Source organism: Vanacampus margaritifer, chromosome 1 (assembly GCF_051991255.1).
Source record: "Vanacampus margaritifer isolate UIUO_Vmar chromosome 1, RoL_Vmar_1.0, whole genome shotgun sequence".
Classification (NCBI taxonomy): Eukaryota; Metazoa; Chordata; class Actinopteri; order Syngnathiformes; family Syngnathidae; genus Vanacampus; species Vanacampus margaritifer.
In genome coordinates, this window is record NC_135432.1 from 45,592,208 (window position 1) to 45,617,644 (window position 25,437).

A 25,437-nucleotide genomic window follows, 5' to 3' on the forward strand; every position below is an offset into this window, starting at 1 on the left:
TAAGCTTGCGTCACTCTCCTGTGTCGCACTCACCCTTTTTTTATTTTTATTTTTTATTTTATTTTTTTTTACTAGTAGCGCAGCTAGGAAGTGACGTGCCACTGCAGCCTACGGTCACTCAATGGTCCAAATTTCAAATGATTGCGCAGATTTCACTTTCACATTCATGGAACCTGACTAAATGAATCCACAGGTGTCATTAGCATCCAGAAGGCAAGGGTCATTGTTCAGTTGGCCAAAAGGCCAGCCAGCCATTCAGCTATTGTGTTGAAATTAGAAAAGCCAAATGGTAGATCTGATCACACCTGTGTTTGGATGTTAATCCAAAACTAACCAAGACAGTTATTGCCTCATTTGCAAATACATGGTGAGACTTATCCAGCCACTGGGCTTGGCTGTGGGACTTCTAGTGTTTTAATGAATTTAATTAATAAATTTTTTATAGTTAATTTTCATATCGCGTTAATTTTCAGCATAATTAATTAATCTAATTTACACGTTAAACTGACAGCCCTAATTATTTTTTAAATTAGTTTTAACATCACAAGTTTCACAGTATCAGCCTAAAAACTGAAAGACAGAAAGAAGTTTTAGAGTTTTACTGGAGTCACAACAATGCACCCGGCATCTCGATTGTTTAGGGCAAGGTAGTAATCTCAGCTCTTTTAGACAAGGCTTTTCCTTGTCTTGTCATTACGACAATATCAAACATATTTTGAATTGATTTTAGTCTTTCAGTCTTTGCGGTAACATGACACAACCAACAACCAATAGATGAGGTCTAACAAACCATAAACAAGAAACTTTGCAAATAATCACGAGAGGCGGTAGGGACAGAAGGTAAACACCGGTGAAAACGCGACTGCTCCAAAGAACATGGACCGCCCACTGCGCCCAGGGTTAGCAGAGCTGTGGTCAGAACAGGACAACCTCTATTGCTAAATTGGAGGTCCAAAGCTCTAGCTCTTCTAGATGGAGATAGGTGGCTGAGTGGGTTCGATGCCAGAGTGGGATAAATGGCACAAGTGAAAACACGGTGACATGAATAATAATAACAATTATATTATCATATAATATAATTACAAAATACAACTAGAGTTGTGAGCAGCTATGAAGGGCCCTCACAGTCTGGACCACTTTGAGATACAGTACTGGCACGTTGACTGGCAAATTGTGGTACTGGCACATTCAAATTAGGATTTTCCGAAAAATGGAACAATAAACGTCTAACAAAAGGATTTTGTGCGTGTGTGTGTGTGTGTTGTGGAGGGGTGGTGGTGGTAAGGGTGTAGACAATGTTTCATGAGTTTCTTTTTGCCCCACATTTTGAGTTTTTCCCTGCCCAGTTGGAGGTTTAAATCATTGGATGTCACCAATTATTGTCAACTGAGGTCCTATGAAGCCCCTTGAGACTCTCTTGTGAGTTAGGGCTATACAAATAAAATGACTTAACTTTACTCTTACATTTGTTGTAGGTTTTAAGAGAGGGGGCTTGAGCCGTGGCACAGCGATTCTAATTCATAGGGATGTGCAGCTTGTACAAACAAAATTCCAGATAAAAACTGTTATTTTATTATAAGCGCAACTGTCAATTTGCCAATGTTATGTGCTTATATTTATGCCCCCAATTGGAGTAATGCAAACTTTTTTACTACCATCAAGGTCAGCATTATTTTTCATGGCAAACAGTGCATCACCATGGCAAAAAGGATTGAACAAAATAAAAAGCTTTGCTTTTGCTTTTCATCTTCAACATCTTGAAATGCATTCAGCTGCCCCATATTGACCTTTTGCACATGACATCACCACCTTCCTCATGGGTACACCCGTGGGCACGCCCCCCTCCGGGACGCTGGACGTCAAAAGAACCACTTGTCTGTATTGTAACCATTGAATCTGGTACAGTGTAAAGTCTTTCATCTAATCAATTATCTCATAAAATGGTCATATAGACAAGAAATAAACCAAATAGTGCTCTTTTTATCGCATACCCACTAATGAAGACAAAAGACGTCGATGGATAGCAGCAATCAATAGAAAGGACTGGCAGACCACAAAGTATTCACTGATTTGCAACGATAATTTTTTTGCGAGGTTAGTAGATAAATGTTCATACATTTTACTAGTAAACCTACAACAGAGGTGTCAAATTATGCGTTTCAAATCACATTAAGGATCCAGATAGTTAGCGTCCAGTCCACTCTCCAACTGCACGTACACACATCTTAGTTTTAAAATGTATCTTCTTCAAAACAATTAAGTGCATTTGACTGTTTAATAATGGGGGATTTTGTCTTTGTGCTTGGAGTTTTTCACTCTGGACCTGGTCGGAATCATAAATTAGGAAATTACTGCATAGCTTGCCACTATGATTTTTTTCCCACGCTGGTCAACATAAGATCATCACAGCGTTTCAATACAGAACGGAATGTGTTAAAATAAGTCAGTTAGCATGATCAAAAAGTTTTACCTTTGCATTACGAGGCATATTGTCCCCCTGTGTGAGCATAGCATCTCATCGCAGAGACCGCCAGCGACAAGCGTTTAAATCAGCTCCAGTGTAAGGAGAGCCGGTTAGAAACCGGCATTAACTACATAATGATATAGGTCGTGCGCTGTGAATTTCAGCAAAGTCGGCAATTTGATTAACTTGGTAAAAACAGCAGGCAACAGAAGATAAGGGGCTGTTTTCAAACTAGCGATCTCCTTAAGTAACTTACTAATTTAAGTAAATATCGCGCTCTATGAGTCCCGACTAAATGTGCCACTTCGACTGACAGGCGAACTTCAGTTGAAATAGTAGATTCCATGGCCTGATGGGCAATAATAACTTTCCATTTGTAAAATAACAGTCGCTAAGTCACTAAGTCGCTCCGGGTCACGTCCACTTCCATTCAACAATCATTTCCTTACGCCGTCCGTCATAAGGCAGTCACGTGATCACGTGACGTTGGTGCAAATGCTCAATAGCAAGTAAAAGTTAGGGTCTACAAATAACATTCCCATGTAACGTAAGGAGGACGAATCATCCGATTTTTATTTTTTTATTTTGAATGCTGACAATTGTGCCTTTCCTGTTTGTCATTGTGGAGAAACGGAAGACACTTAACTCACTCAACCCCAAAAATGTGTAAACACGTTTTTGAATACTTTGTCCTTCACTCCCAGAAATGTATTTTTACATTACAATTCACACTGACTGTGGAAAGGACGAGGTGTGTTTTCCGTACGGCATCCGCACGGACTGCAATTCACACTGCATGCGTTGCGTGAGCTGTCCGTGTCCGGAAATCTGCACCCACCAGACCACAAGATCACGGGGGTTCACGCTGGAGAGTTGAGTTCACATGATAACAATCATGTATATAGAGTCCTATTAGTAAACAATAGCCACACTTGCCTGTTGTCACATCGATATGCTTTTGGACATTATTTCCGGAACTTCTACCATTGCTTTTCTACCATGGGTAAGTACATTTTTGTTGTGTTTAAATAGTGTGATCTTTTTTTATGTTTATGTTTTATTTATTCTGAGCTTATTTTTTGTCTTAAATGTCCGACTCATGTCATGCTATGTAGTTAGCTAGCTTCGCTCTCCCCCCCCAAAACAGAGTGAGTTTGCAAACTGTTTTATACCGGATCTACCTTGATGCCAACGCTCGACTTCCTATCCGGCTCGTGTAATTTCTTCAGCTTCATGAAAATCCGTGAGTGGCGTCCGGAAAAAATAGAACACCTGCAGAAACCTTCCGCAGCACCGCATCTGCAGCTGGTGTGAATTGACACGCAGACTCGAATGCTTTCTATTCCTTGCAGCGGCCGTACGGAAAACGCACTGCGTCCATTCCGCAGTCAGTGTGAATTGGGCGTTACATAAGAGCAAGAACACACAGAAGGCTTTGATGCAGCTTCCGACTTGGTGGCTTCAAGCAATGGTAGTTATTACAAAAAACAAAACAGAAAATGACCAGCAGGGGGCAGCATAGTGTAAGAGATCAGTCAGTATTTTCACCTGGAATGTGAATATTGATGAAACTTAGCTATATTCTAATTCTAATTGCTGCAAAAGGGAAACAGATACAAATATTTTTTTTTCTTGATGAAAGAAGAGACTCTAATCTTTCTTTTGGTACGTTCCATGTTTTTATAGCAATAGAACACAATATTCTGTGGACCTTGCAAAATCAGTCCAAATCCAGTAAAAGGAGCAAAGGGTGTTGCTTCAGTGAAAATGGCTGGGAGTGAATGAGTTAAAGGGGCAAAAATATTCACACATTGACAAAAATATTCACTAAAAATCAACAAAAACAAAAAACTTTTTCTCATTTTGATAGATGTCATTATGGAGAAACAGGATGTATTTAAAGTGATAGTGTGTAATCAGTGACCACTATATGTCGCTATATAGAATGCAGCCAAAGTGCATACATTTCGAAGCACGCACACTACTGTGAAGTAGAGAGACCACATTTTGAAAGCCTACCACTAATTCTTATTATGCGTGAGTGAATGAGCATCTCGGCGAGCGACTTAGCAGCCTGAAGCCCAGCAAGCAACGCTGAAAGAGAGAGTGAGCCGGATTTAGCTGGAGCAGCTAACAAGAATGGCTAGAGGGAGTTAGTCGGAGCCATAGGCTGGAATGGCTGAAAAGGGACTCTCAAGACTCCGACATTTATCTCCAATGTTTACAAAACACTACAGACACTTATGTTCATGCTTTATGGTTATGTACTCCGGTTATGTATTTCTGGACTAAAGTCTTAGAAAAACTTTCCGCTATTTTGGACTGTAGGATACCTTTATCTCCAAACTTGTGTTTGCTAGGTGACCTAACAACAACTGACTTACCACATAAACAATTTCAATCTACAATTGTAGCCCTTACTAAAAAACAATTCTTGTTAACTGGAAAAATAAACAAACTGAATATCGACCAATGGTCTAACCTCCTCATGAATCACATTTTAATGGAAAAAATATCTGCCTCAAATAAAAACCAAATATCAAAATTTATAGAAACATGGTCTACGTATATAGAATTTTTTAACCTAATTCTGGTTACTTAATTCTGCCTGTTAGAGAGAGCCACCACATTGTGATAACTTACATTGATGTTTCTGCATTTGGCAATTTATTATTAGTATGGGATTTTTAGGTGAACTAATGAATACACACACACTCGCTCGCACGCACGCACGCACACACACATACTCACCCACATACAAAAAAAAAAAAATATATATATATATATATATATATATATATATAAAATAATAAAAAAAGGAGAGCAATGATGACATGTCAAATTGAATGAACAATACTGAGCTCTCCAGAAAAAATAAAAAAAATAAAGAAAAAAAAATAAAGAAAAAAAAATGGAATGGCTGAAAAGAGCGGATAGCGGGAGAAGCTAGTAAAAAAAAAAAAAAAAAATAAAACTAGGAAAAACTTGCGAGAGCAAAGCAGGTGACAAGCAACGAGAGCCCGAATCACGGGACTCAGCGACGACCACCTGCAGGCTCCAGCTGTGGTAGATAAGCGGCAGTCGACACATTGGGTCCGACACTAGATGGGATATGAACTGTGTGCTGCCTCCACAGCTTGATAGGTCCAATCCCAAACCTGGTAGCCCCTTATCTAAATCCGGTGCTGTCCTCCAGTCTTTCATGCATTCCTACGATCTTGTTGATCCTTGGAGAAAACTCACTTTATTATTTTCGCCTGTCCACAAAAGCTACTCGAGAATTGACTATTTCTTAATTATTAATTGTCTTACGTCACCAATTCACAATACCATAGTATTGTTGTATCGGATCACTCTCCGGTGCAATTGGATATCCACTTCCCGGATAACGTTCAGCCCCTACGTACATGGTAATTAGACCCTTCTTTATTGCTGTGTGCTGACTTTAGGAAGTTTGTTGCGGCGCAAATCGACTTCTTTCGGGAGACGAATGATAACCCTGGCATGTCGCGACCCATAAAGCCTACATTAGAGGTCAGATAATTTCCTACACAGCTTATCAGAATAAACAGCGTAGTAAACTTCCCTCTGAGATTGAACAGTCGATTCCAGAAATTGATAAAAAATGTCTAGAGTCAACTTCGTCTGACTTAGAGAAAGAGCGCACTTTGCTCCAGATGGAGCTTAATGATCTTTCTACTGAACAGGCAATGAGGAACTTGCTTAGGTCTTAACAAAAACTGAGCATGATTAGAAGGCAGGTCGGTTACTCTCACACCATCTTCGTCAAATAGCCAGTAATTCCCAGATAACGGAGATCACGATTGGCCCAAATACATCCACGTGTGACCCGAAACTTATTAATAGTCAATTTCAATTCAAAGTATTATTCAGATTTATATATATCAAATATAGATTCAAGCGCATGCAAAATTTGATCTTTTTTAGATTCTTTGAACATCCCCACTCTTGACTCGGATACCCAGTCCTTACTCGATAGGCCTATCACAAAATGATATTAATTCCACGCAGGGTGGTCGGGCAGCAGGAAATGATGGATTTTGCATTGAATACTATAAAGTTTGCATCTAAATTAGTGCCTATCCTGAAATCAATGTATGATGAAACTTTGGCTAATGGCAGCCTACCGCCAACCCTTACTCAAGCCACCACATCTTTAATATAAAAAAAAAAAAAAAAAAGGACCCACTTGATTGCTCTTCCTATAGACCCATAAGTCTTCTTTGTTGTGATTATAAAATCTTAACTAAGTCGCTTGCAAATCTTTTGATCAATGTTATTCCAACACTTATTCACCACGATCAAACTGGTTTTATACCGGGTAGACAACCTTTCTTTAAGAGTGAGGCGGCTTTTTTAATATAATTTCTTCTAATCACTTATCAAAATCTCCTGAGGTAATTATGTCACTTGACGCTGAAAAGGCCTTTGATAGAATTGAATGGGCGTATCTATATGACGTCATGAAGAAATTTGGATTTGGGGAAATATTGCGTAACTGGATTAGAATTCTTTATGACAACCCTACTACAGCTGTTAAAACAAAATATATATATATATATATATTTCCCACTGCATAGAGGGACGCGCCAGGGCTGCTGTCACCATTTTTATTTGATTTAGCCGTAGAACCTCTTGTTATTGCTATTAGGAGTGACACTAAAATCAGCGGGGTTATGAGAGGAGACACAATTCATAAAATTGCACTATATGCGGATGACTTGCTTCTTTTTGTTGCCAATCCGTTTAAATCCATACCTCACCTTTTGCATTTTTTGCAGACTTTTGGAGGTCTTTCGGGGCTCCAAATTGAATTTAGGAAAAAGTTTATTATTCCCAATTAATGATGAAGGTAGAACATTGTCCTATGACTCATTTCCTTTTAAAACTGAACACCAGGCCTTTTAATAAATAGGTGTAAGTATAACTAGCTCATATGGCACACAAAGAAAGACTTGGAAAGGGGGTCGGGACTCCCCAATCTCTCTGGCAGGCCGTGTTAATGCTGTTAAGATGACTGTATTACCGAGATTTCTGTATTTGTTTGTGTCTATTTCTGTTTGGCTTCCGAAACATTTCTTTATCAAGCTAGACAAGCATATTTCGTTGTTCATATGGAATCATTCGTTACCACGACTGGATGTATTTGGAAAAATCTAAGTCTGAAGGCGGATTGGGTCTCCTGAATTTTCTTTATTATTATTGGGCTGCAAACATTTCCAAATTGTTGCACTGGGTCACAACATTTTCTGATAAAGAGGGACCAGTATGAGCAACAATGGAACTTTCATCACACTCCTCAGTATCACCAATTTGTTCTGTGACTGCTCCACTGTCGCTTTGTTGGAACTACAAAAAAAATTCTAACCCGGTCGTTTTACACTCTATTAGGATATGGATACAGTTTTGCTAACATTTCAATGTTAATCGAATGGATGGCCTTCTCCTTTGTCCTGTAACCATTCTTTTGAGCTCACTTTTAATTGGCTTACAGTAAAGCTCCTATCCCGCTGAGCTGCAAACCTTTTTTCCTCCTCTCACAAGCTTATAAGGCGGCAGTTGATGCAGAAACTAGTAAAATTAAAGCACAAACTTTTTTTGTCTTAAAAAAAGGTTCACAGCTCAGTTCCTCACAGTTTATGAGGAAGGTGGCAGTCGACGACGAAACTAGTCAAGATAAAGCACAACCTTTATTTGTCTTAAAAAAGAAAAAAACACAGGATGATAGATACTGTAATTGGTTGTGCAGTGGTGCTAACCCTGTATGAGCTCACTTTTAATTGGCTTACAGTAAAGCTCCTATCCCACTGAGTTGCGAACGTTGCCGAACGTTGTGAAAGTTCTTTTTCGCCAGAATTTGACAGGGTTCGGATTTGGTCGAAATTTGTGTTCGTAATTATTTGTAGTTGTTGGTATTGTCACAAGGAAATTTTGTCAGTCTTGGTTTTCATTCATATGCCACCAAAATGCATGGACTGGTTGCACAGATAAGGGATGGCTGTGCGCTGCAGTAACTTCTGCAAATTTCTTTTTTTCTTTCTTTCTTTTTTGAAAGAAGACTATGAAACCTGAGATGGGTAGGAAAGGTATCTAAATTATGGCAATACTTGAGAACGCCATATTCATGGCTATAGCACAATTAGACCAGGAAATAAGTCTAAAATGGACAAGGCCATTTTGCTTGCACGCAAACACGTCACAGCGATGTCCAGCGATGAATGGACAAAACTGTCCAATAATTACATCTTCTAATAAAAAGGAAACAAAAAATAATAATTTTAATCTGTTGTGTGGGACAATCTGACAAAAAAAAAATTGTTAATATGCATGTTCTCTCAAATGTCGCAGATATGTTGTAAAATGACAGGGACACCAATCTCGTATTTTGCAAATTCAACATTTGCAATGTTTGCAGCTCAGTGGGATACGGCTCCGTCGCACTCGCTAAAGGAGCCTTTCTTGAATATATTGATTCATCTGCGGCATTTTCACGTTATTTTGTGCCTCTGCAGCAAAAAACGCCTGTACACATACACACTCTCTCTCTCTCTCTCTCTCACACACACACACACACACACACACACACACACACAAGTATACAAATCCATGTTCTGGTAAATAACCCACCGGAAATACTTAAGTTGGTGTGAACAAACATGGTGATGCAACAAAGAACCACACTTTTGGAGTGAGGAGGAAACCGACTACTTTATTTAGCGTGGCGAGTGACATGAATATAATGTATTTTATTGACTGTAGAAAGTTAAAAGCGGAAATTATATCTATTTATGTAACTACGTTGTCTGCGCGTCGCGATCCGAACGGGATATTACAATTGAGCACTAATGACCATGTAAACGAGAGTATCTCTGTCCGTTACGCATGTAAACGGGTTACCTTGAATGTTTCAGAAACCAGAATTCTGACCTTAACCAGAATATTGACTGCATGCAAACGTACCGACAGGTCTACAAAAGCCAATGACGTGTGGAAAAAGTAGGGCTGGGTTAAAAAAAAAAAAATCGAATAATCAATATCGAATCGATTTTCCTTTTCGAGCCTGATATCGATTCATAAAACCATGAATCAATTATTTAATATATTTTTTCCATAAATTCATAACAAATTTGAATTTTAAAGACCAATGTTTATTTGTACTTGACTGTTTTCTTGAAATTTACTGTTGACATAAATTTGAAAGTATTTTCTTAGATTTATCGCCTGAATTATTGCACTTTCAATTCATAATCTTTTAAATTTATGTTTCCAATAATTGAATTAGAATTATTAGAAAAAATCATATAATCCTTGCTGATTTCAATTTTTCACTTAAGTAATTATAACAAGTGTTACTTTCATTAATAAACTAAATCATGTAATCAGTTACTGCCTCCGCAATATTTAAATTTGAATGTAATGTTTGTGGAATTTCTGTCATGTCCTTGATATTTAAGAAGAATTGATGTTCCATAAATAATATCGGATTTAATTGTGTGTGTATATATATATATATATATATATATATATGTGTGTATGTATATATATTTATATATATGTACTGTATGTATATATATATATATATATATATATAAATATATATACATACACACATATATATATATATATATATATATATATATATATATATATATATATATGTTAAAAAAAAATCAAGGGTACATAACTAACGTGTATATACACTTTTTGTGATTTGTTTTGCTATGTGATTTTTTCCAATGTGAACTACGTATGTGCCTTGACTCAATAAAGGTTGGAAAACACTGATCTAAACTACATTATCTCAGTTATTAGAGCCCAAGCAGCGACCGCTGCATTTGTGACAGCCCATGACCTACAAAAAACATCTCTTGGAGCCATATGCCAAATCTAACAGAAAGTCAGCCTTTTTTATTTTTTTCTTTCTTTCAAATTTGGCCCGACCTCTGGTTGAATATAGAGGTGACATTTGAAAGAATTCCAAGAGATTTTATCCGTTAGTCTTGAAACTGTGGGAAGTTTCATGTAAGATGTTGAAGATGAAAAATAATAGTAATACTATTTATATTTTCAGACTCTCTGTGACTGCTGTGGCGATGAGCTGTTTGCCATGACAAATTATGCTGATTTTGGTGGTCTAAAATGCGTGAAAACTAATGCAATTTTGAACATCCATCAGTCTTGGCAAAAAATAAAATATATTTGTAAAGGTTACTATGCCATTTTCTTAAAATTCAAATTCCAATGTGCCAGTAACCCAACGTGCAAGTGCCATGAAAAAGCCCGGGCTGCAAGGGACAGCTCTCGTTTTAAAATTACATTTTTTGCCCATTAGTGGATGTAAACCCCTCCTCACAGTTGTAACTAGCATGTCCATACTACTAACCTGGATGAGGTATGGTCAACATCCAAGAGTGGCTGGTTCAAGTTGGACAGGTCCAGGTTGTACTTGGTTTTGTAGTACTCAGCAAATGTTTCATATTCTGGTGAAGGAAACTTGCTGAGAGGTGTGAGGTCTGTGTACACATCTGCGACATAAAAGCGATGAGGCTGGTCGAAGTTTCGGTACCTGAGGGAGGATGAGCAAAAAAAAAGATTATCTATGCACATCCATTTCATCTGTTAGTGTTTAGTCTTCCACAAAAAGTAAATAGACTTGATAGATGTAACGGAAAGAAAACAATTTCACACTTCATATCATCATCATAGATGATAGGCCAAGACTTTTGAAGCCACCATATTACCACTTTCAAGAAACATTTCTCGGCATACAATCCTATACATTTACAGTATCGAAATTGGAGAACATTTGACAGTACTTAGACAGCATGATTTATGATGTTTTTTTTTTACAAGTTGCCTTAAATACATGTATACATTATGTGCTTAATGATGTTTACAGGAGGAAACTTGTATCTTTGTATCTGTTTCCGTTTTGGAGCAATTAGCATTAGAATAAAACAAAGTTTCCTCATTATTCACACATCTGTTGAAAACACTGGGGAAAAGAGCTTGTTGCAACATTGGCCTAGATTATCTCTTATACTCTGCTGCCACCTGCTGGCCGTTTTTAACTATCATTACTTAAAGCGACCTCTTCAGGTCAGAGGCTGCATCAAAGCCTTGTGTGTGCTTTAGCATTCCTTTTGGCTTTTCCCTTCAGGGATCACCAGAGCGAATCAGTTGCCTCCATTCTAACCCTGTCCTCTACATCTTCTGCTTTCACACCAACTACCTTCATGTCCTCTTTAACTACATGCATAAACCTCCTTTTTGGTCTTCCTCTGGACCTCCTGCCTGGCATTTGGAAACTCAGCATCCTTCTGCCAATATACACACTATCTCTCCTGGACATGCCCAAACCATCTCAGTCTGGTCTCTCCGTCTATCTCCAAAGCATCTAACGTGCTGTCCTTCTGATGTACTCATTCCTGATTGTATTCATCCTGATCACCCCCAAAGAGAACCTGAGCATCTTCGTCTCTGCCACCTCCAGCTCTGCCTCCTGTCTTTTCCTCAGACCAAACAAAACCGCTGATCACAGCACAGTTTTATAAACCTTACCTTTCATTTTAGCTGAATCTCTTCTATCACACATCACACCTGACACTTTCCTCCACCCGTTCCAGCCTGCCTTCACTTCTTTTCCACACTCTCCTACTGCATCTGAGGTACTCTTTTTTTTTTTATACATGAAACCATACTGCTGCTTACAAATGTTCACCTCTGCCCTTAGTCTAGCTTCAACTACTCTTTCCCATAGCTTTATTGTGTGGCTCATCAGCGTTATTTCTCTGTAGTTGCCACAACTGTGCACGTCTCCTTTGTTCTTAAAAAAATGGGCACCAGCACACTTCTCCATTCCTCAGGCATCTTTTCACTATCTATGATCCAGTTGAACAACCCAGTCAGAAATTCTACTGCTACCTCTCCTAGAAACTTCTATACCTCCACAGGTATATTATCAGGACCAAGTGCCTTTCCACTCTTCATCTTCTGCAATGCCCTTGTCACTTCATCCTTACTAATCTTTGCTACTTCCTGGTCCACAACAGTCACCTCTTCGTTCACTCTCATTTTCCTCATTTAGCAACTCTTCAAAGTACTCTTTCCATCTTCCCATCACACTACTGGCATCTGTCAACACACTTCCATCCCTATCCCTTATTACCCTAACCTGCTGCACATCCTTCCCATCTCTGTCTCTTTGCCTTGCCAACATGCATAGATCAGTCTCTCATTCCCTACTGTTCAACCTTGCATAGAAGTCATCGCAAGCCCCTTGTTTGGCCTTTGCCACTTCTACTTTCACCTTACGCTGGATTTCTCTGTACTTCTTTCTACTTTCTTCAGTCCTCTCAGTGTCTCACTTCTTCTTAGCTAACCTCTATCTCTGGATCCACTTCTGCACCTCCTCATTCCACCACCAAGTCTCCTTATCTCCTTTCCTTCCAGATGAAACACCAATAACTTGTCTCCCTGATCACATTTGCACATCTGGAAGCACCTCCTGACCATCCAGAGCCTGTCTTAACTCCTTCCTGGAAGTCATACAACACTCTTCCTTTTTCAGCTTCCAACATTTCGTCCTTTTTTGTCTTCCTCACCACCAGTCATCCTACACACTACCATCCTATGCTGTCTGGCCACACTCTTACCTACCACTACTTTGCAGTCGCTGATCGTCTTCAGTTTACACCGTCTACACAAGATGTAGTCTACTCCTACCTTCACTCTTGTAGGTCACCCTGTGTCCCTGCCTCTTCTGGAAGAAAGTATTCACGATAACCATTTCCATTCTTTTTACAAAGTCAACCACCATCTGTCCTTCTGTGTTCCTCTCCTGGGTACCAAACTTGCCCATCACCTCCTTATCACCTCTGTTTCCTGTACCAACATGTCCATTGAAGTCTGTGCTCTAGCATTAACACTAGCACTACTAGAATTCTAAAACAACTAGATCTCCCAGAGCAGTCATTTTGACAGCTTGCGCTCTCGCATTTACGTAATCTTCTATTATGGTTATTACTTGCTGTTTTGAATAACTAATAAAGCCCTTCTCTTGCTTTTCTGTGGAAAACGAGTGTATTAATTTCGATTATCAGGCTTGTACTGCCAAAAATGTCATCACATCTCGGAGCCAACTTTTTACTCTACCTTGAGCTGTGTCACCACTTCTAGTGGAGCGGTACACGGCTCCTTTTAGCAGGGGTGGGTTGGTCTTGTTTGGAGTTGTTGTCTGAAACTGCCGAGCGATCCAGCAACAACCACTCATCGTGATTCGTCAGACTCTCTGTCAGCTTCTCAGAATGTAGCTGTGTAAAGTTTCTTCTCTAGTACAGATTTTCTTTTTTAATTCAACATGGTGATTCTAGATTGTATCCAAAGCCAAATGCCTCCGCGCTGAATGGTAGTTGCTACGGATGTGCAGCGGTGCCAACTACGGAAGCCCAGCGCCGCAACCCCGCGCGTCTCAAGCTCAGCAACGCGAAAGATGTACATTGAAATGAATAGAGCAGTCAAATTGACGGTCGTAGAGGTAAAGTAGTAATTACTCCTAAATATTTTTCGATTTTTAATACAATAAAATGGCAGGGCAGTAATGCTATACATACAGAGAGAGGAAAAGTCAAAAGGCCAGGAACATCATTAGCTGCGTTTCCACCGCAGGAACTTCGGGGTAAATATACGGGGACCAATTCAAACATAATTCCAGAAACATTTCAGAGCTTATGCCTGTGGCGTTCATACAAACCTAAGTTTATTATTATAAACCTTCAATATATATATATATATATATATATTTTTTTTTAAATCAACAAACAAATATCACATCTGCGGGTATATAACTCCAAATATATTTACCTTCAACACTAGAGCGCAGTTGTAATAAACTCAGGGGATCGAGTGGTAATTATTTGTTGTCCATTCCGTTACAAAGCCGTGAAAATTTTCAACATCCTCATTGTCTACCAACATGTTTCTTAACAATATGTCACTGTCGACTCGTTACACGGATTTGAATTCCTCCCGCACCGTCCTCAATCACGTAATTTATTTAATAACTCCCGCAAATCTGCATCAACCATAAACGCTCAAATAAAATTCCAGGACATACTATGAGGCCCATGTCACCCTCTAGTGCATATTCTGATTCATTTAATTGGCTAAGAGACCAAGAATTGGTCAAAACAAAAAAAAATTATATAACAGCTCTGCCGGGTTCACACGCTCCCGGCCTCAATGGGTTAATGTGGAAAGCGGAAACGGTGCGACTTTGCGACTTGCAAAGTGAGCATTTCGGGAAAGCGGAAAGTATATACAGTAGATGCGTTGCACACTTCCCCGCTGCACTTCATTGACGGGCAGCCAAACAGCCCTGCCGCCATTAGGCGCTGGCGACTTGGAAGTGCTTCGTGCCATCCCGGGATCCAGTTGCGGGCGCGCTTTGTTTCCTCCCCAAGGATCTAGCTGCGATGCCTGCGCCGGTGACTCTGGACGCCCTTTGAAGGGAGCGGCGCCTAGGCTAGCACGAATCCGGATGGTCGGACGTCCTTAGCGGGGTCGCCAAATCCCGCCCGGGCCGGCAGTCCAATGCAGCCTTTTGTTTTTTTGTGAAGTTGGCTTGTTTCACGCACATTTATACAGCATTTTTTCTTCCTTAAGTAAAACAACATTAGGTTAGCCCATCAATTTGTGTTAAGTAGCATGCTTTAAAACGGCTACACTACGTTCTCAAAAATAAAGTTCTTGTGAAAATGTATTTTACTGGTTAATAATAGCCTTTTGAGTAACTCATAGATGTGCCCAAAAAATGTTTTACTGTTTTACACTGTCCACTACCCATATAAAGGTGCTGGGCTAGTTTTGTTTAACTCTTTCACTGCCATGGACGTTAAAAGACGTCAAGTAAAAACCTACGGAGGGCCGCCAATGACGTTAAAAGACGTCATCCATTTATTTTTTTTTTGAAACGGGTGGAGGAAAGCCTTGGCCAGCTGTGGTGAAAGTTTCAAGCAGATATAGTTAGCCTAATGACTATTTTTGGCCCCTAGATGGCAGCAATGACTCTCTTTTGACAAGATTGGGTAGGCGTCAGTAGAAGACGTGAGGCGGAGCTAGAGGGGACAATGGCTGGGGAAGGTTCCCTTGAACATGGCGACCGGTTGCAAGCAGCTCACGCTGGAGCAGTTTTTTTCAAAGACGAAAAGCATCGACCAACGCTAAAGAGCACATTGATGACGACGATGATCATCATCGATGATGATGATGGTGACTCCGAGGTTGTAAGCATTGACGCGGCAGTAGAAGACGTGAGGCGGAGCTAGATGGCTGAAGAAGCGAACAATGGCGACCGGTTGCAAGCAGCTCACACTTGGGAATTTTTTTCAAAGACGAAAGGCATCGACAAACGCTAAAGAGCACATTGATGACGACGATGATCATCATCGATGATGATGATGGTGACTCCGAGGTTGACGCCGAAGTTGGAAGCGCTGACGCGGCGGCTATGACGACGTCATAAAGGTTCACGGGCTAGCGATGCTAACACCGGAAAACGCGGAGCACAACCGAGCACGCTCAGGCGGACGTTCAATCGGACGACGAAGAGTGCCCCGAGTCCAATGCATATTCATCGGAGTAGGGGATACAGTCTGCTACTTGCTATTCCCCGGAAAAAAAGGCCGTCAAGAAAGTGTAACGTCTGCACGCGAAACGGACAATCGAAGTGAAACGTATCTGTTGTGCAAATCTTGCTCCGTCTTCTTGCACGCAGGGCAGTGTTACAAAAAGAAAAACTGTATTTGAAACATCCACATAATTGTAAATAGTACCACAGTTGCACACATTTGTAAATAGTTTGCGAAATTGTTTTGTCAAATTGTTACACTGTTGAATGGAAATAAACGTATTTTGCAATCTAAAAACACTTTTTCATTGTTGGTGGTGGTGTATTACAGAAGTAAACACAAACACAACATTTTCTGTGGACCTTGAAAGATCAGTCAAAATGCTTAAATCGGCTGGCACTGGCGACATCCCGTTTCTGAAAACGTCTGGCAGTGAAAGAGTTAAAATAAAATAAAAAATAATAAAAACAATTTTTTTTTTCTTCCTAAAATGCAGAGGTATCGGATCGAGCCTCAAAATCAGCCGATCTTAAAATGAGGTGTTTCGGACTCGGGTCCAAAAAAGTGTGATAAGGACATCCCTAAAATAATTACATCTGTATATCAACAAAAGACGCTCCTTTGAGATTTTTTTCTGATTAAGGGCTATATAAATAAACTTGATTTGACTTGACATGTGGCAATATCCTTTACACAAGTCATTTTTTGATGGAGTGCCACCTGAGGAATCGACGGTTACAGGCATTCAATGTTGGTTTTCAGCCTTGCCGCTTACATGCATTGATTTCTTAAAATTTTCTGAACCTTTTGATGATATGATGGACCATAGATGATGAAATCCCTAAATTCCCTGCAATTGTATGGTGAGGAACATTGGGCCTCATTCACTAATGTTTGTGCACAAGATGTGCATAAGCATGAAATGGGTGATTCAATTAACTCTTTCACTGCCACTGACGTTTAAAGACGTCAAGTAAAAACCTACGGAGCGCTGCCAATGACGTCTAAAGACGTCATCAAATTTCTTTTTAATTTTTTTTTGAAACGGGTGCGGGCAAGGCTTCCGGAGCTGTGGTGAACGTTTCCAGCCGGTCTGTTGTGCCCAATGACTATTTTTGGCCCCTAGAGGGCAGCGATGACTCTCTTTTGACAAGATCGGGTGGGCGTCAGTAGAGGCGGAGCTAGAATTTCGCGCAGGAGATCAGAATGGAAAACAAAGGAAAAATGGCGGCCGGTCGCGAGGAGCTCACGCCCGAGCCGTTTTTTTCAAAGACCAAAAGCATCGACCAACGCTAAAAGAGCACATTGTTGACGACGATGTTCATCATCGATGATGAAGATGAGGGTGGTGACTCCGTGGTTGGGAAGCATTGACGCGGCAGTAGAAGACGTTAGATGGAGCTAGATGGAGGAGGGAACGGGCAATGGCGAGCGTTTGCAAGCAGCTCTACACTTACAAAACAAAAGGCAGGTACATTGATGACGATGATGATGAAGGTGAATCCGAGCTTGACGGCGAAATTGGAACCGCTGACGCGGCGGCTATGACGGTGTCGTAACGCGGAGCACAACCGAGCACGCACAGGCGGACGTTCGATCGGACGACGGAGAGTGCCGCGAGTCCAATGCATATTCATCGGAGGAGTGTGTACACAGTCTGCTACTTGCTTTTTATTCCCCGGAAAAAAGGCCGTCAAGAAAGTGTAACGTTTGCACGCGAAACGGACCAATGCGAAAGTGAAAGTAAACTGTTGTGCGAGTCCTGGCGTCTCCTTGCACGCAGGAGAGCGTTACAAAAAGAAAAACTGTATTTGAAACATCCACATAATTGTAAGTAGTACCACAGTTGCACACATTTGTAAATAGTTTGCGAAATTGTTTTGTCAAATTGTTACACTGTTGAATGGAAATAAACGTATTTTGCAATCAAACAACACTTTTTCATTGTTGGTGAAAGCGTTTTACAGAAGTAAAGCACTATTTAGGTGTTTGTGGCATCATTCATGGACAAAAAGAAGTGTACAATTCACTAGAGTGCATGAAATAATATCGTTTCACAAAAAGCCGTTTTTCTCCGCTTTTTGTTTCAAAACAGAGAATTTCGGTGAAAGTAACCATTTTCTATTGTTGATTACTGAAGAACGGAATAAGGTAGAAACAAAAAAAAAATTAATTAATTTATGAGGATGACACAGAAAGACAGACATTATTCTGCCCTTCAGAAGTTCACCATTTGAATTTGTGCAGCCTTAGCGCGCCCTCTAGTGGTGACTTTGTTCATTGTTTTGCTGAGTAAAAAAAGATAGAATTCCAATGTGGCAGCACACAACACCGACTCGTTTATGTGCTACGCGAACTGTTTCGTTGTTGCTTTGGACAAGAATTGTCCGTAAGTACATGTGATGTTAAGAAAATAACACTGTGTATTCACTTTAGTTATTTTAGGACAGTTATTAGAGATAAGAGACTGTTGAATGTGCAATGTAACTAGTTACTAGCATGAGAGTGTGTCGTGAATAGTTAGCTAATACACATTGTTTGTTGTTTGTTACGACGACCCAAAGAGGGTAATGGTCAGAGGCCATTGTTGAAATAAACAGCCCAAAAGGAAAACAAAGTCTGGTTATTTGGAATGTCGTTAACTCGCTGTTTAGCTGGTGAAATCTAGAAGCTTCAGAGCGAGGACAGCATAGATATAATTATCGATACGCCTGTTAATGAAAGAAAAACTCAATACAGAAATTATTTGAATCTGATTATAATAATCTAATATTACTGTTGAAATGTGGTTCAACAGAATAATAAAAAAAAAACAACAACAATAAACTCTAAACAGGCATGGACAACAATGCTATCTTTAGCTTAATATTTTGTTACACAACCTTTTCATGCAATCACGTGCATTCAAATGATTTTTGTAATTTTCTGCTCATTTCAGCAGTTAATTTCACCCACTCTTTATGTCTCCCCACCATTTTCCATGATAGTTTGGAGAACGCATTTCGAATGCATTTTTGAGGAATTTTGTGGGTTTACAGCCGCAAGCCCCCATAACCCCTGGGCGTTATTTGACCATTTTTTGGCTTTTTGTTGGTTCTGACCAAGCCATTTCAAAATAAAATAACGCCCAGGGGTTAACCCCCAATACATTTCAAATACATCCAAGTGTCAATTATATACAGTGTTGGCAATAACAACGTAAAAGTATAACTAACAGCGTTAATTTTGGAGTAACAGAGTAAGCTAATTAATTACTTTCCCCATTGGAGCAACTCTGTTTCTGTGTCTTGTTACCGTCAATGTAACATGTCACATTATGCAAGAAACACACTGTAATTTCACCATCTGCGTTGTGTCACATTGCAACACCATAGCGTGTAAAAAAAGTGACAGTTACTTTAAAGAAATAAAAACATTCTCAAAATCATTGCATCAAGTAAGAAAGATGGCAGGGAGGTCATTGTTTGTTGTGCGGTCCACAGTCATGGGTTCATTATCTCTTTTACTGCCAAAAATGTCAATTGACGTTAACTCTTTGACTGCCCAAAACGTTAAATAACGTTTAGTAAAATCCTATGGAGGACTGCCAAAGACGTTAAAAGATGTTCACTATGTTTTTTTTGTTTTTTTTTTGGAAACGGGTGGAGGAAAGCCTTGGCCAGCTGTGCCGAAAGTATCAAGCAGATCTAGTTAGTATAATGCCTTTTTTTGGGCACTAGATGGTAGCGATGACTCTCTTTGGACAAGATTGGGTAGGCGTCAGTAAAAGACGTGAGGCGGAGCTAGATTGTTGAGGGGAGAATGGCTGAGAAAGCGAAAATGGCGACCGGTTGCAAGCAGCTCACGCTTGAGCATTTTTTTCAAAGACGAAAAGCATCGACCAATGCTAAAGAGCACATTGATGACGACGATGATGATGATGGTGACTCCGAGGTTGATGCCGAGGTTGGAAGCATTGACGCGGCGGCTATGATCACGTCATAAAGCCTCACCGGCTAGCGATGCTAATGCCGGAAAACGCGGAGCGCAACCGACGACCGGTTGCAAGCAGCTCACGCTTGAGCATTTTTTTCAAAGACGAAAAGCATCGACCAATGCTAAAGAGCACATTGACGACAACGATGATGATGATGATGGTGACGCCGAGGTTGACAGCATTGACGCGGCGGCTATGATCACGTCATAAAGCCTCACCGGCTAGCGATGCTAACGCCGGAAAACGCGGAGAACAACCGAGCACTTCTACACAGGCGGACGTTCAATCGGACGATGAAGAGTACCCCGAGTCCAATGCATATTCATCGGAGGAGTGGGTACAGTCTGATCACGGAGAAGACACTGGTTCTGGACTACGATGCCACCATGAATGGAGTGGATAAGATGGATCAGAACATCTCTTACCACCCGGTATAGGAACTGAACGACATGAGGAAGCTAGACGTAACACCACCGTAATGTCACCGTATCATGATCCTGAGAGTAGACTTGATGGCAACATGGCCAAACACACACTGCAGTATATACTTGCTATTCCCCGGAAAAAAAGGCCGGCAAGAAAGTGTAGCGTCTCCACGCGAAGGGGCAATCGCAGTGAAACTAACTAACTTGTGCAAATTCTGCTACGTCCCCTTGCACACAGGGGAGTGTTACAAAAAGAAAAACTGTACTTGAAACATCCACGCAATTGTAAATAGTACCACGGTTGCACACATTTGTAAATAGTTTGCCAAATTGTTTTGTCAAATTGTTACACTGTTGAATGTAAATAAACGTATTTTGCTATCAAAAAACACTTTTTCATTGTTGGTGGTAGTGTTTTACAGAAGTAAAGCCCTGTTTAGGTGTTTGTGGCATCATTCATGGAACAAAAAAAAAGGTGTCAAATTCACTAGAGTGCATGAAATAATATCGTTTCACAAAAAGCTTGATTTCTCCGTATTTTGTTTCAAAACAGAGCATTTGGGTGAAACTAACCATTTTCTATTGTTGATTACTGAAAAACGGAATAAGGTAGAAACAAACTTTTTTTTTCTGATGAAAGATGAGAGTCCAATCTTTCATTTGGTAGTATGTGTGTTTCCATAGTCCAAACACAACATTTTCTGTGGACCTTGAAAGATCAGTCAAAATGCTTAAAACGGCTGGCACCCACGGCATCCCTTTTCTGAAAACGTCTGGCAGTCAAAGAGTTAACAGTTTTCATGCCTTCAGTGAGAATCTACAAAGTAAATAGTCATGAAAATAAAGAAAATGCAATGCATGAGGAGGTGTGTCCAAACTTTTGGCCTGTACTGTATGCCCGTGTTTTTACACAGTATGCCTTTCCTGATACATCTCACTCATTTTTATATCACACAATTTTTTATAAAACAGGCAGTGGCTTAGAATTATGGTCTAGCACAGTAGTTCTTAACTCTTTTACTGCCAAGGACGTTAAATGACGTTTAGTAAAAACCTACGGAGGGGGACGTTAAAAGACGTTCTCCAATTTTTATTTTTTGGGGGAAACGGGTGGAGGAAAGCCTTGGCCAACTGTGGTGAAAGTTTCAAGCAGATCTAGTTAGCCTAATGACTATTTTTGGCTCCTAGATGGCAGCGATGACTCTCTTTTGACAAGATTGGGTAGGCGTCAGTAAAAGACGTGAGGCGGAGCTAGAGGGGAGGGGACAATGGCTGGGGATAGGAAGCGAAAATGGCGACCGGTTGCAAGCAGACGATGAAGAGTAAGATAAGATAAGATCCACTGATTGTCACACCCATCTAAGTGGGGCGAAATTTGTTCTCCGCATTTGACCCATCCCCTGATGGAGCTGTGAGCAGCAGCAGCGCCGCGCTCGGGAATCATGTGGTGATCTAACCTCCCAATTCCAACCCTTAATGCTGAGTGTCAAGCAGAGTGGCAATCGGTCCCATTTTTATAGTCTTTGGTATGACCCGGCCGGGAATTGAACCCACGACCTCCCAGTCCCAGGGCGGACACTCTAACCACTCGTCCACTGAGCTGGTTTTAAGTCCAATGCATATTCATCGGAGGAGTGGGTACAGTCCGATCACGGAGAAGACACTGGTTCTGGACTACGATGCCACCACGAATGGAGTGGATAAGATGGATCAGAATATCTCTTACCACCCGGTATAGGAACTGAAGGACATGAGGAAGCCAGACGTAACACCACTGTAACGTCACCGTATCATGATCCTGAGAGTAGACTTGATGGCAACATGGCCAAACACACACTGCAGTATATACCTGCTACTCCCCGGAAAAAAAGGCCGGCAAGAAAGTGTAGGGGCAATCGCAGTGAAACTAATCTGTTGTGCAAATCCTGCTGCGTCCCCTAGCATGCAGGGGAGTGTTACACAAAAAGAAAAACTGTAGTTGAAACATCCACACAATTGTAAATAGTACCACAGTTGCACACATTTGTAAATAGTTTGCCAAATTGTTTTGTCAAATTGTTACGCTGTTGAATGTAAATAAACGTATTTTGCTATCAAAAAACACTTTTTCATTGTTGGTGGTAGTGTTTTACACAAGTAAAGCACTATTTAGGTGTTTGTGGCATCATTCATGGAAAAAAAAGGTGTCAAAATTAATAGAGTGCATGAAATAATATTGTTTCACAAAAAGCTTGATTTCTCCGTATTTTGGTCCAAAACAGAGCATTTGGGTGAAACTAACCATTTTCTATTGTTGATTACTGAACAACGGAATAAGGTAGAACTTTTTTTTTTTTTTTTTTTTTTTAGAGAGAGCCACTACATCGTGATAACTTACATTGATGTTTCTGCATTTGGCAATTTATTATTATATTATATTATTAGTATGGGATTTTTTTTAATGGGCTTTAGGTGAACTGATGAATACACGCTCGCACGCACGCACGCACGCACGCACACACACACACACACACACACACACACACACACACACACACACACACACACGCTCGCACGCACACACACACACACACACACACGCACACTCACCCACATACAAAAAAAGTGTATATATATATATATATATATATATGTGTATATGTATATATATGTATATATATTTAAAAAAAAAAAAAAAAAAAACTTTTTATTTTTTTTTTAAAAAAGGAGAGCAATGATGATGTCAAATCGAATGAACAATACTGAGCTCTAAAAAAATAAAAATAAAATAAATTTAAAAAACAAACTTTTTTTTCTGATGAAAGATGAGAGTTCAATCTTTCATTTGGTAGTATGTGTTTTTCCATAGTCCAAACACAAAATTTTCTGTGGACCTTGAAAGATCAGTCAAAATGCTTAAATCAGCTGGCACCCACAGCATCCCTTTTCTGAAAACGGTTGGCAGTCATAGAGTTAAGCCTCTAATAGTGGATATTTTTTTTAATGCTTTCTATTGGTAAGGCTTAAACTGATTTGTAATCACATTTGGGAAATCTACTATGTATTTAAAGAGTTTCAAAGGCACTCAGACTAGGGCTCCAAATATGGCTACAGGACAAAATTTGCATTTCGGAACCCCTACTTCAGGCTACTGGTTGCCCATGTTCCACTGGTTCCCAAGATAATGGGAATTAGCTTTTACCATATCAACATTTGTATTTCATCCAAATTTGGAGACAATAAAAACTTTGATTATCCAACTCCTGTGTGGAGAAACTGAAAAAGTTAGTGTAGTGCCCTGACCATATTTACTTCCGTAAACACTACTTTGTGAATGCTGTTGCCTCTTCTTCTGCACATGCGGGTCAATAGCAATTAGCAATAGCTAAAGAACTGTGTATACTAAGTATCTCCCCCTGCCCCCAAAGTACCTTGGAATGATGACAGCATCCTGATAGTCCTCCAACTTGAAGGTGAATGGGTTTTGTTTGGTGTAATGAGTAGTAGGAATGCCAGTTCGAGCCTCAGACTTTTCAATATCCTCCATGAACTTGAAGTCCATATCAAGCGTGTTGGAATCTCCAACTACACAAATAAATTAAAAAGAATGGAACATATTCTGTTATCTACAAAAAAAAACTACAAAAGTTAACCAATACAAATTCTGAAATGTATCTTCTAGGTACAAATCACATACTTTTTGCACTTCAAGTAACCATGTGCACCACTGTCATACTTGCTGCTCATTAGCTCCTCCAATAATATGAAATTTCCCTCAAGGGATGAAAAAAGTGTTGTGTCTTGTTTATCTATCCAGCTATCATTTTTAGCAAAAACCTGCATTCCAATTCTCTGTATAAAACAATGTTTCTCAACCCTGGTCCTTGGGGCACACTATCCAGCTTGTTTTCTGTGTCTCCCTATTCCACATGCAGGTGATCCAATGACAGCCCATCAGCAAGCTCTAGAGAAGCCTGATAAAGAATGATGGAAAACAGGCTGGATAATTTGCCCCGAAGACCAGGGCTGAGAAACAGTGGTATATAAAGTACTCTCACTGTACATGGGAATTAATATAAAATATGAATACTGAAAAAAGCCCAAAACACGTTCTAATAGTCGGAACAGAAGGGGCTTTTGTCTCAACCTAGTCAACCAGGCAATTCTCTCTTTGCTCTGTCAAAATGTGTTCAAAATGACAAAATCTCTGAACAAATGAAAAGTTGCATGAAAAAAGGCAGAAAATTCATAGCTTTAAATTAAGGAACCCTGACTGTAATGACAAGTTTGTTCTATATTATTTATTTGGTTGTTACTAACATAACTATGAAAAAAAATATTTCTGCTGTGCGCTCGTCATTCACCAGACGCATTCAAGAGTTTTGATTGTCCCTTTAGGAACGCTACAGAGGCTTACCTTGCTTTCTTTATAGGCGTTTAACAGAGAGCCAGCCGCACTGAATGCATTGCAACGTAAATAACAATGGCGGCATACGTCCAAATAAAGTTTCAAAAATGTATTCAATTGGAATTGATTTTTGAAAATTTAATCTCATAGTTATGTTAGTAACAAACAAATAAATAATATAAAGCAAACTTGTCATTACAGTCAGGGTTCCTTTTAACTGGAAGTACAGAAGAGGCCTCTCCCTAGCTGATCTAGGCTCCAATATGAGAGTTCTTGCCACTGTTGAAAGTCCTTGCTTAGGAGAACTGTCCATGTGTACCTTCTGTATGTACTGTAGGGCTGGGTATCAATTAGAATTTTCTCAGTTGATTCAATTTCAATTCACAAGAGTTCAGTTCAATTCAATTTCGATTTCTTTCGGATTGGATTCAGTTCACTTCAATTCAATCGATATTGATCGGAGTGCGCTCATGAAGCTTAATGAGTTGTTGATGAAAGCCACCCGCTTCGTAGCCCTCTCTCTCTGTTGTCCTCTT

The 25,437-nt window shown here is 39.9% G+C and overlaps 1 protein-coding gene across 6 annotated transcripts in view; it reads right to left on the reverse strand.

Moving 5' to 3' along the window:
* Nucleotides 1–25,437, reverse strand: part of dicer1 (dicer 1, ribonuclease type III) — a 167,088-nt gene that overhangs the window by 51,668 nt on the left and 89,983 nt on the right. For all 6 annotated transcript variants that reach the window (XM_077558777.1, XM_077559962.1, XM_077557977.1 and 3 more), the window contains 2 exons: nucleotides 23,925–24,078; nucleotides 10,869–11,051 (listed from right to left, as the gene is read on the reverse strand). In XM_077558777.1, coding sequence (XP_077414903.1) covers nucleotides 10,869–11,051; nucleotides 23,925–24,078 — 337 coding nt within the window. The remainder of the gene's footprint in view (nucleotides 1–10,868; nucleotides 11,052–23,924; nucleotides 24,079–25,437) is intronic.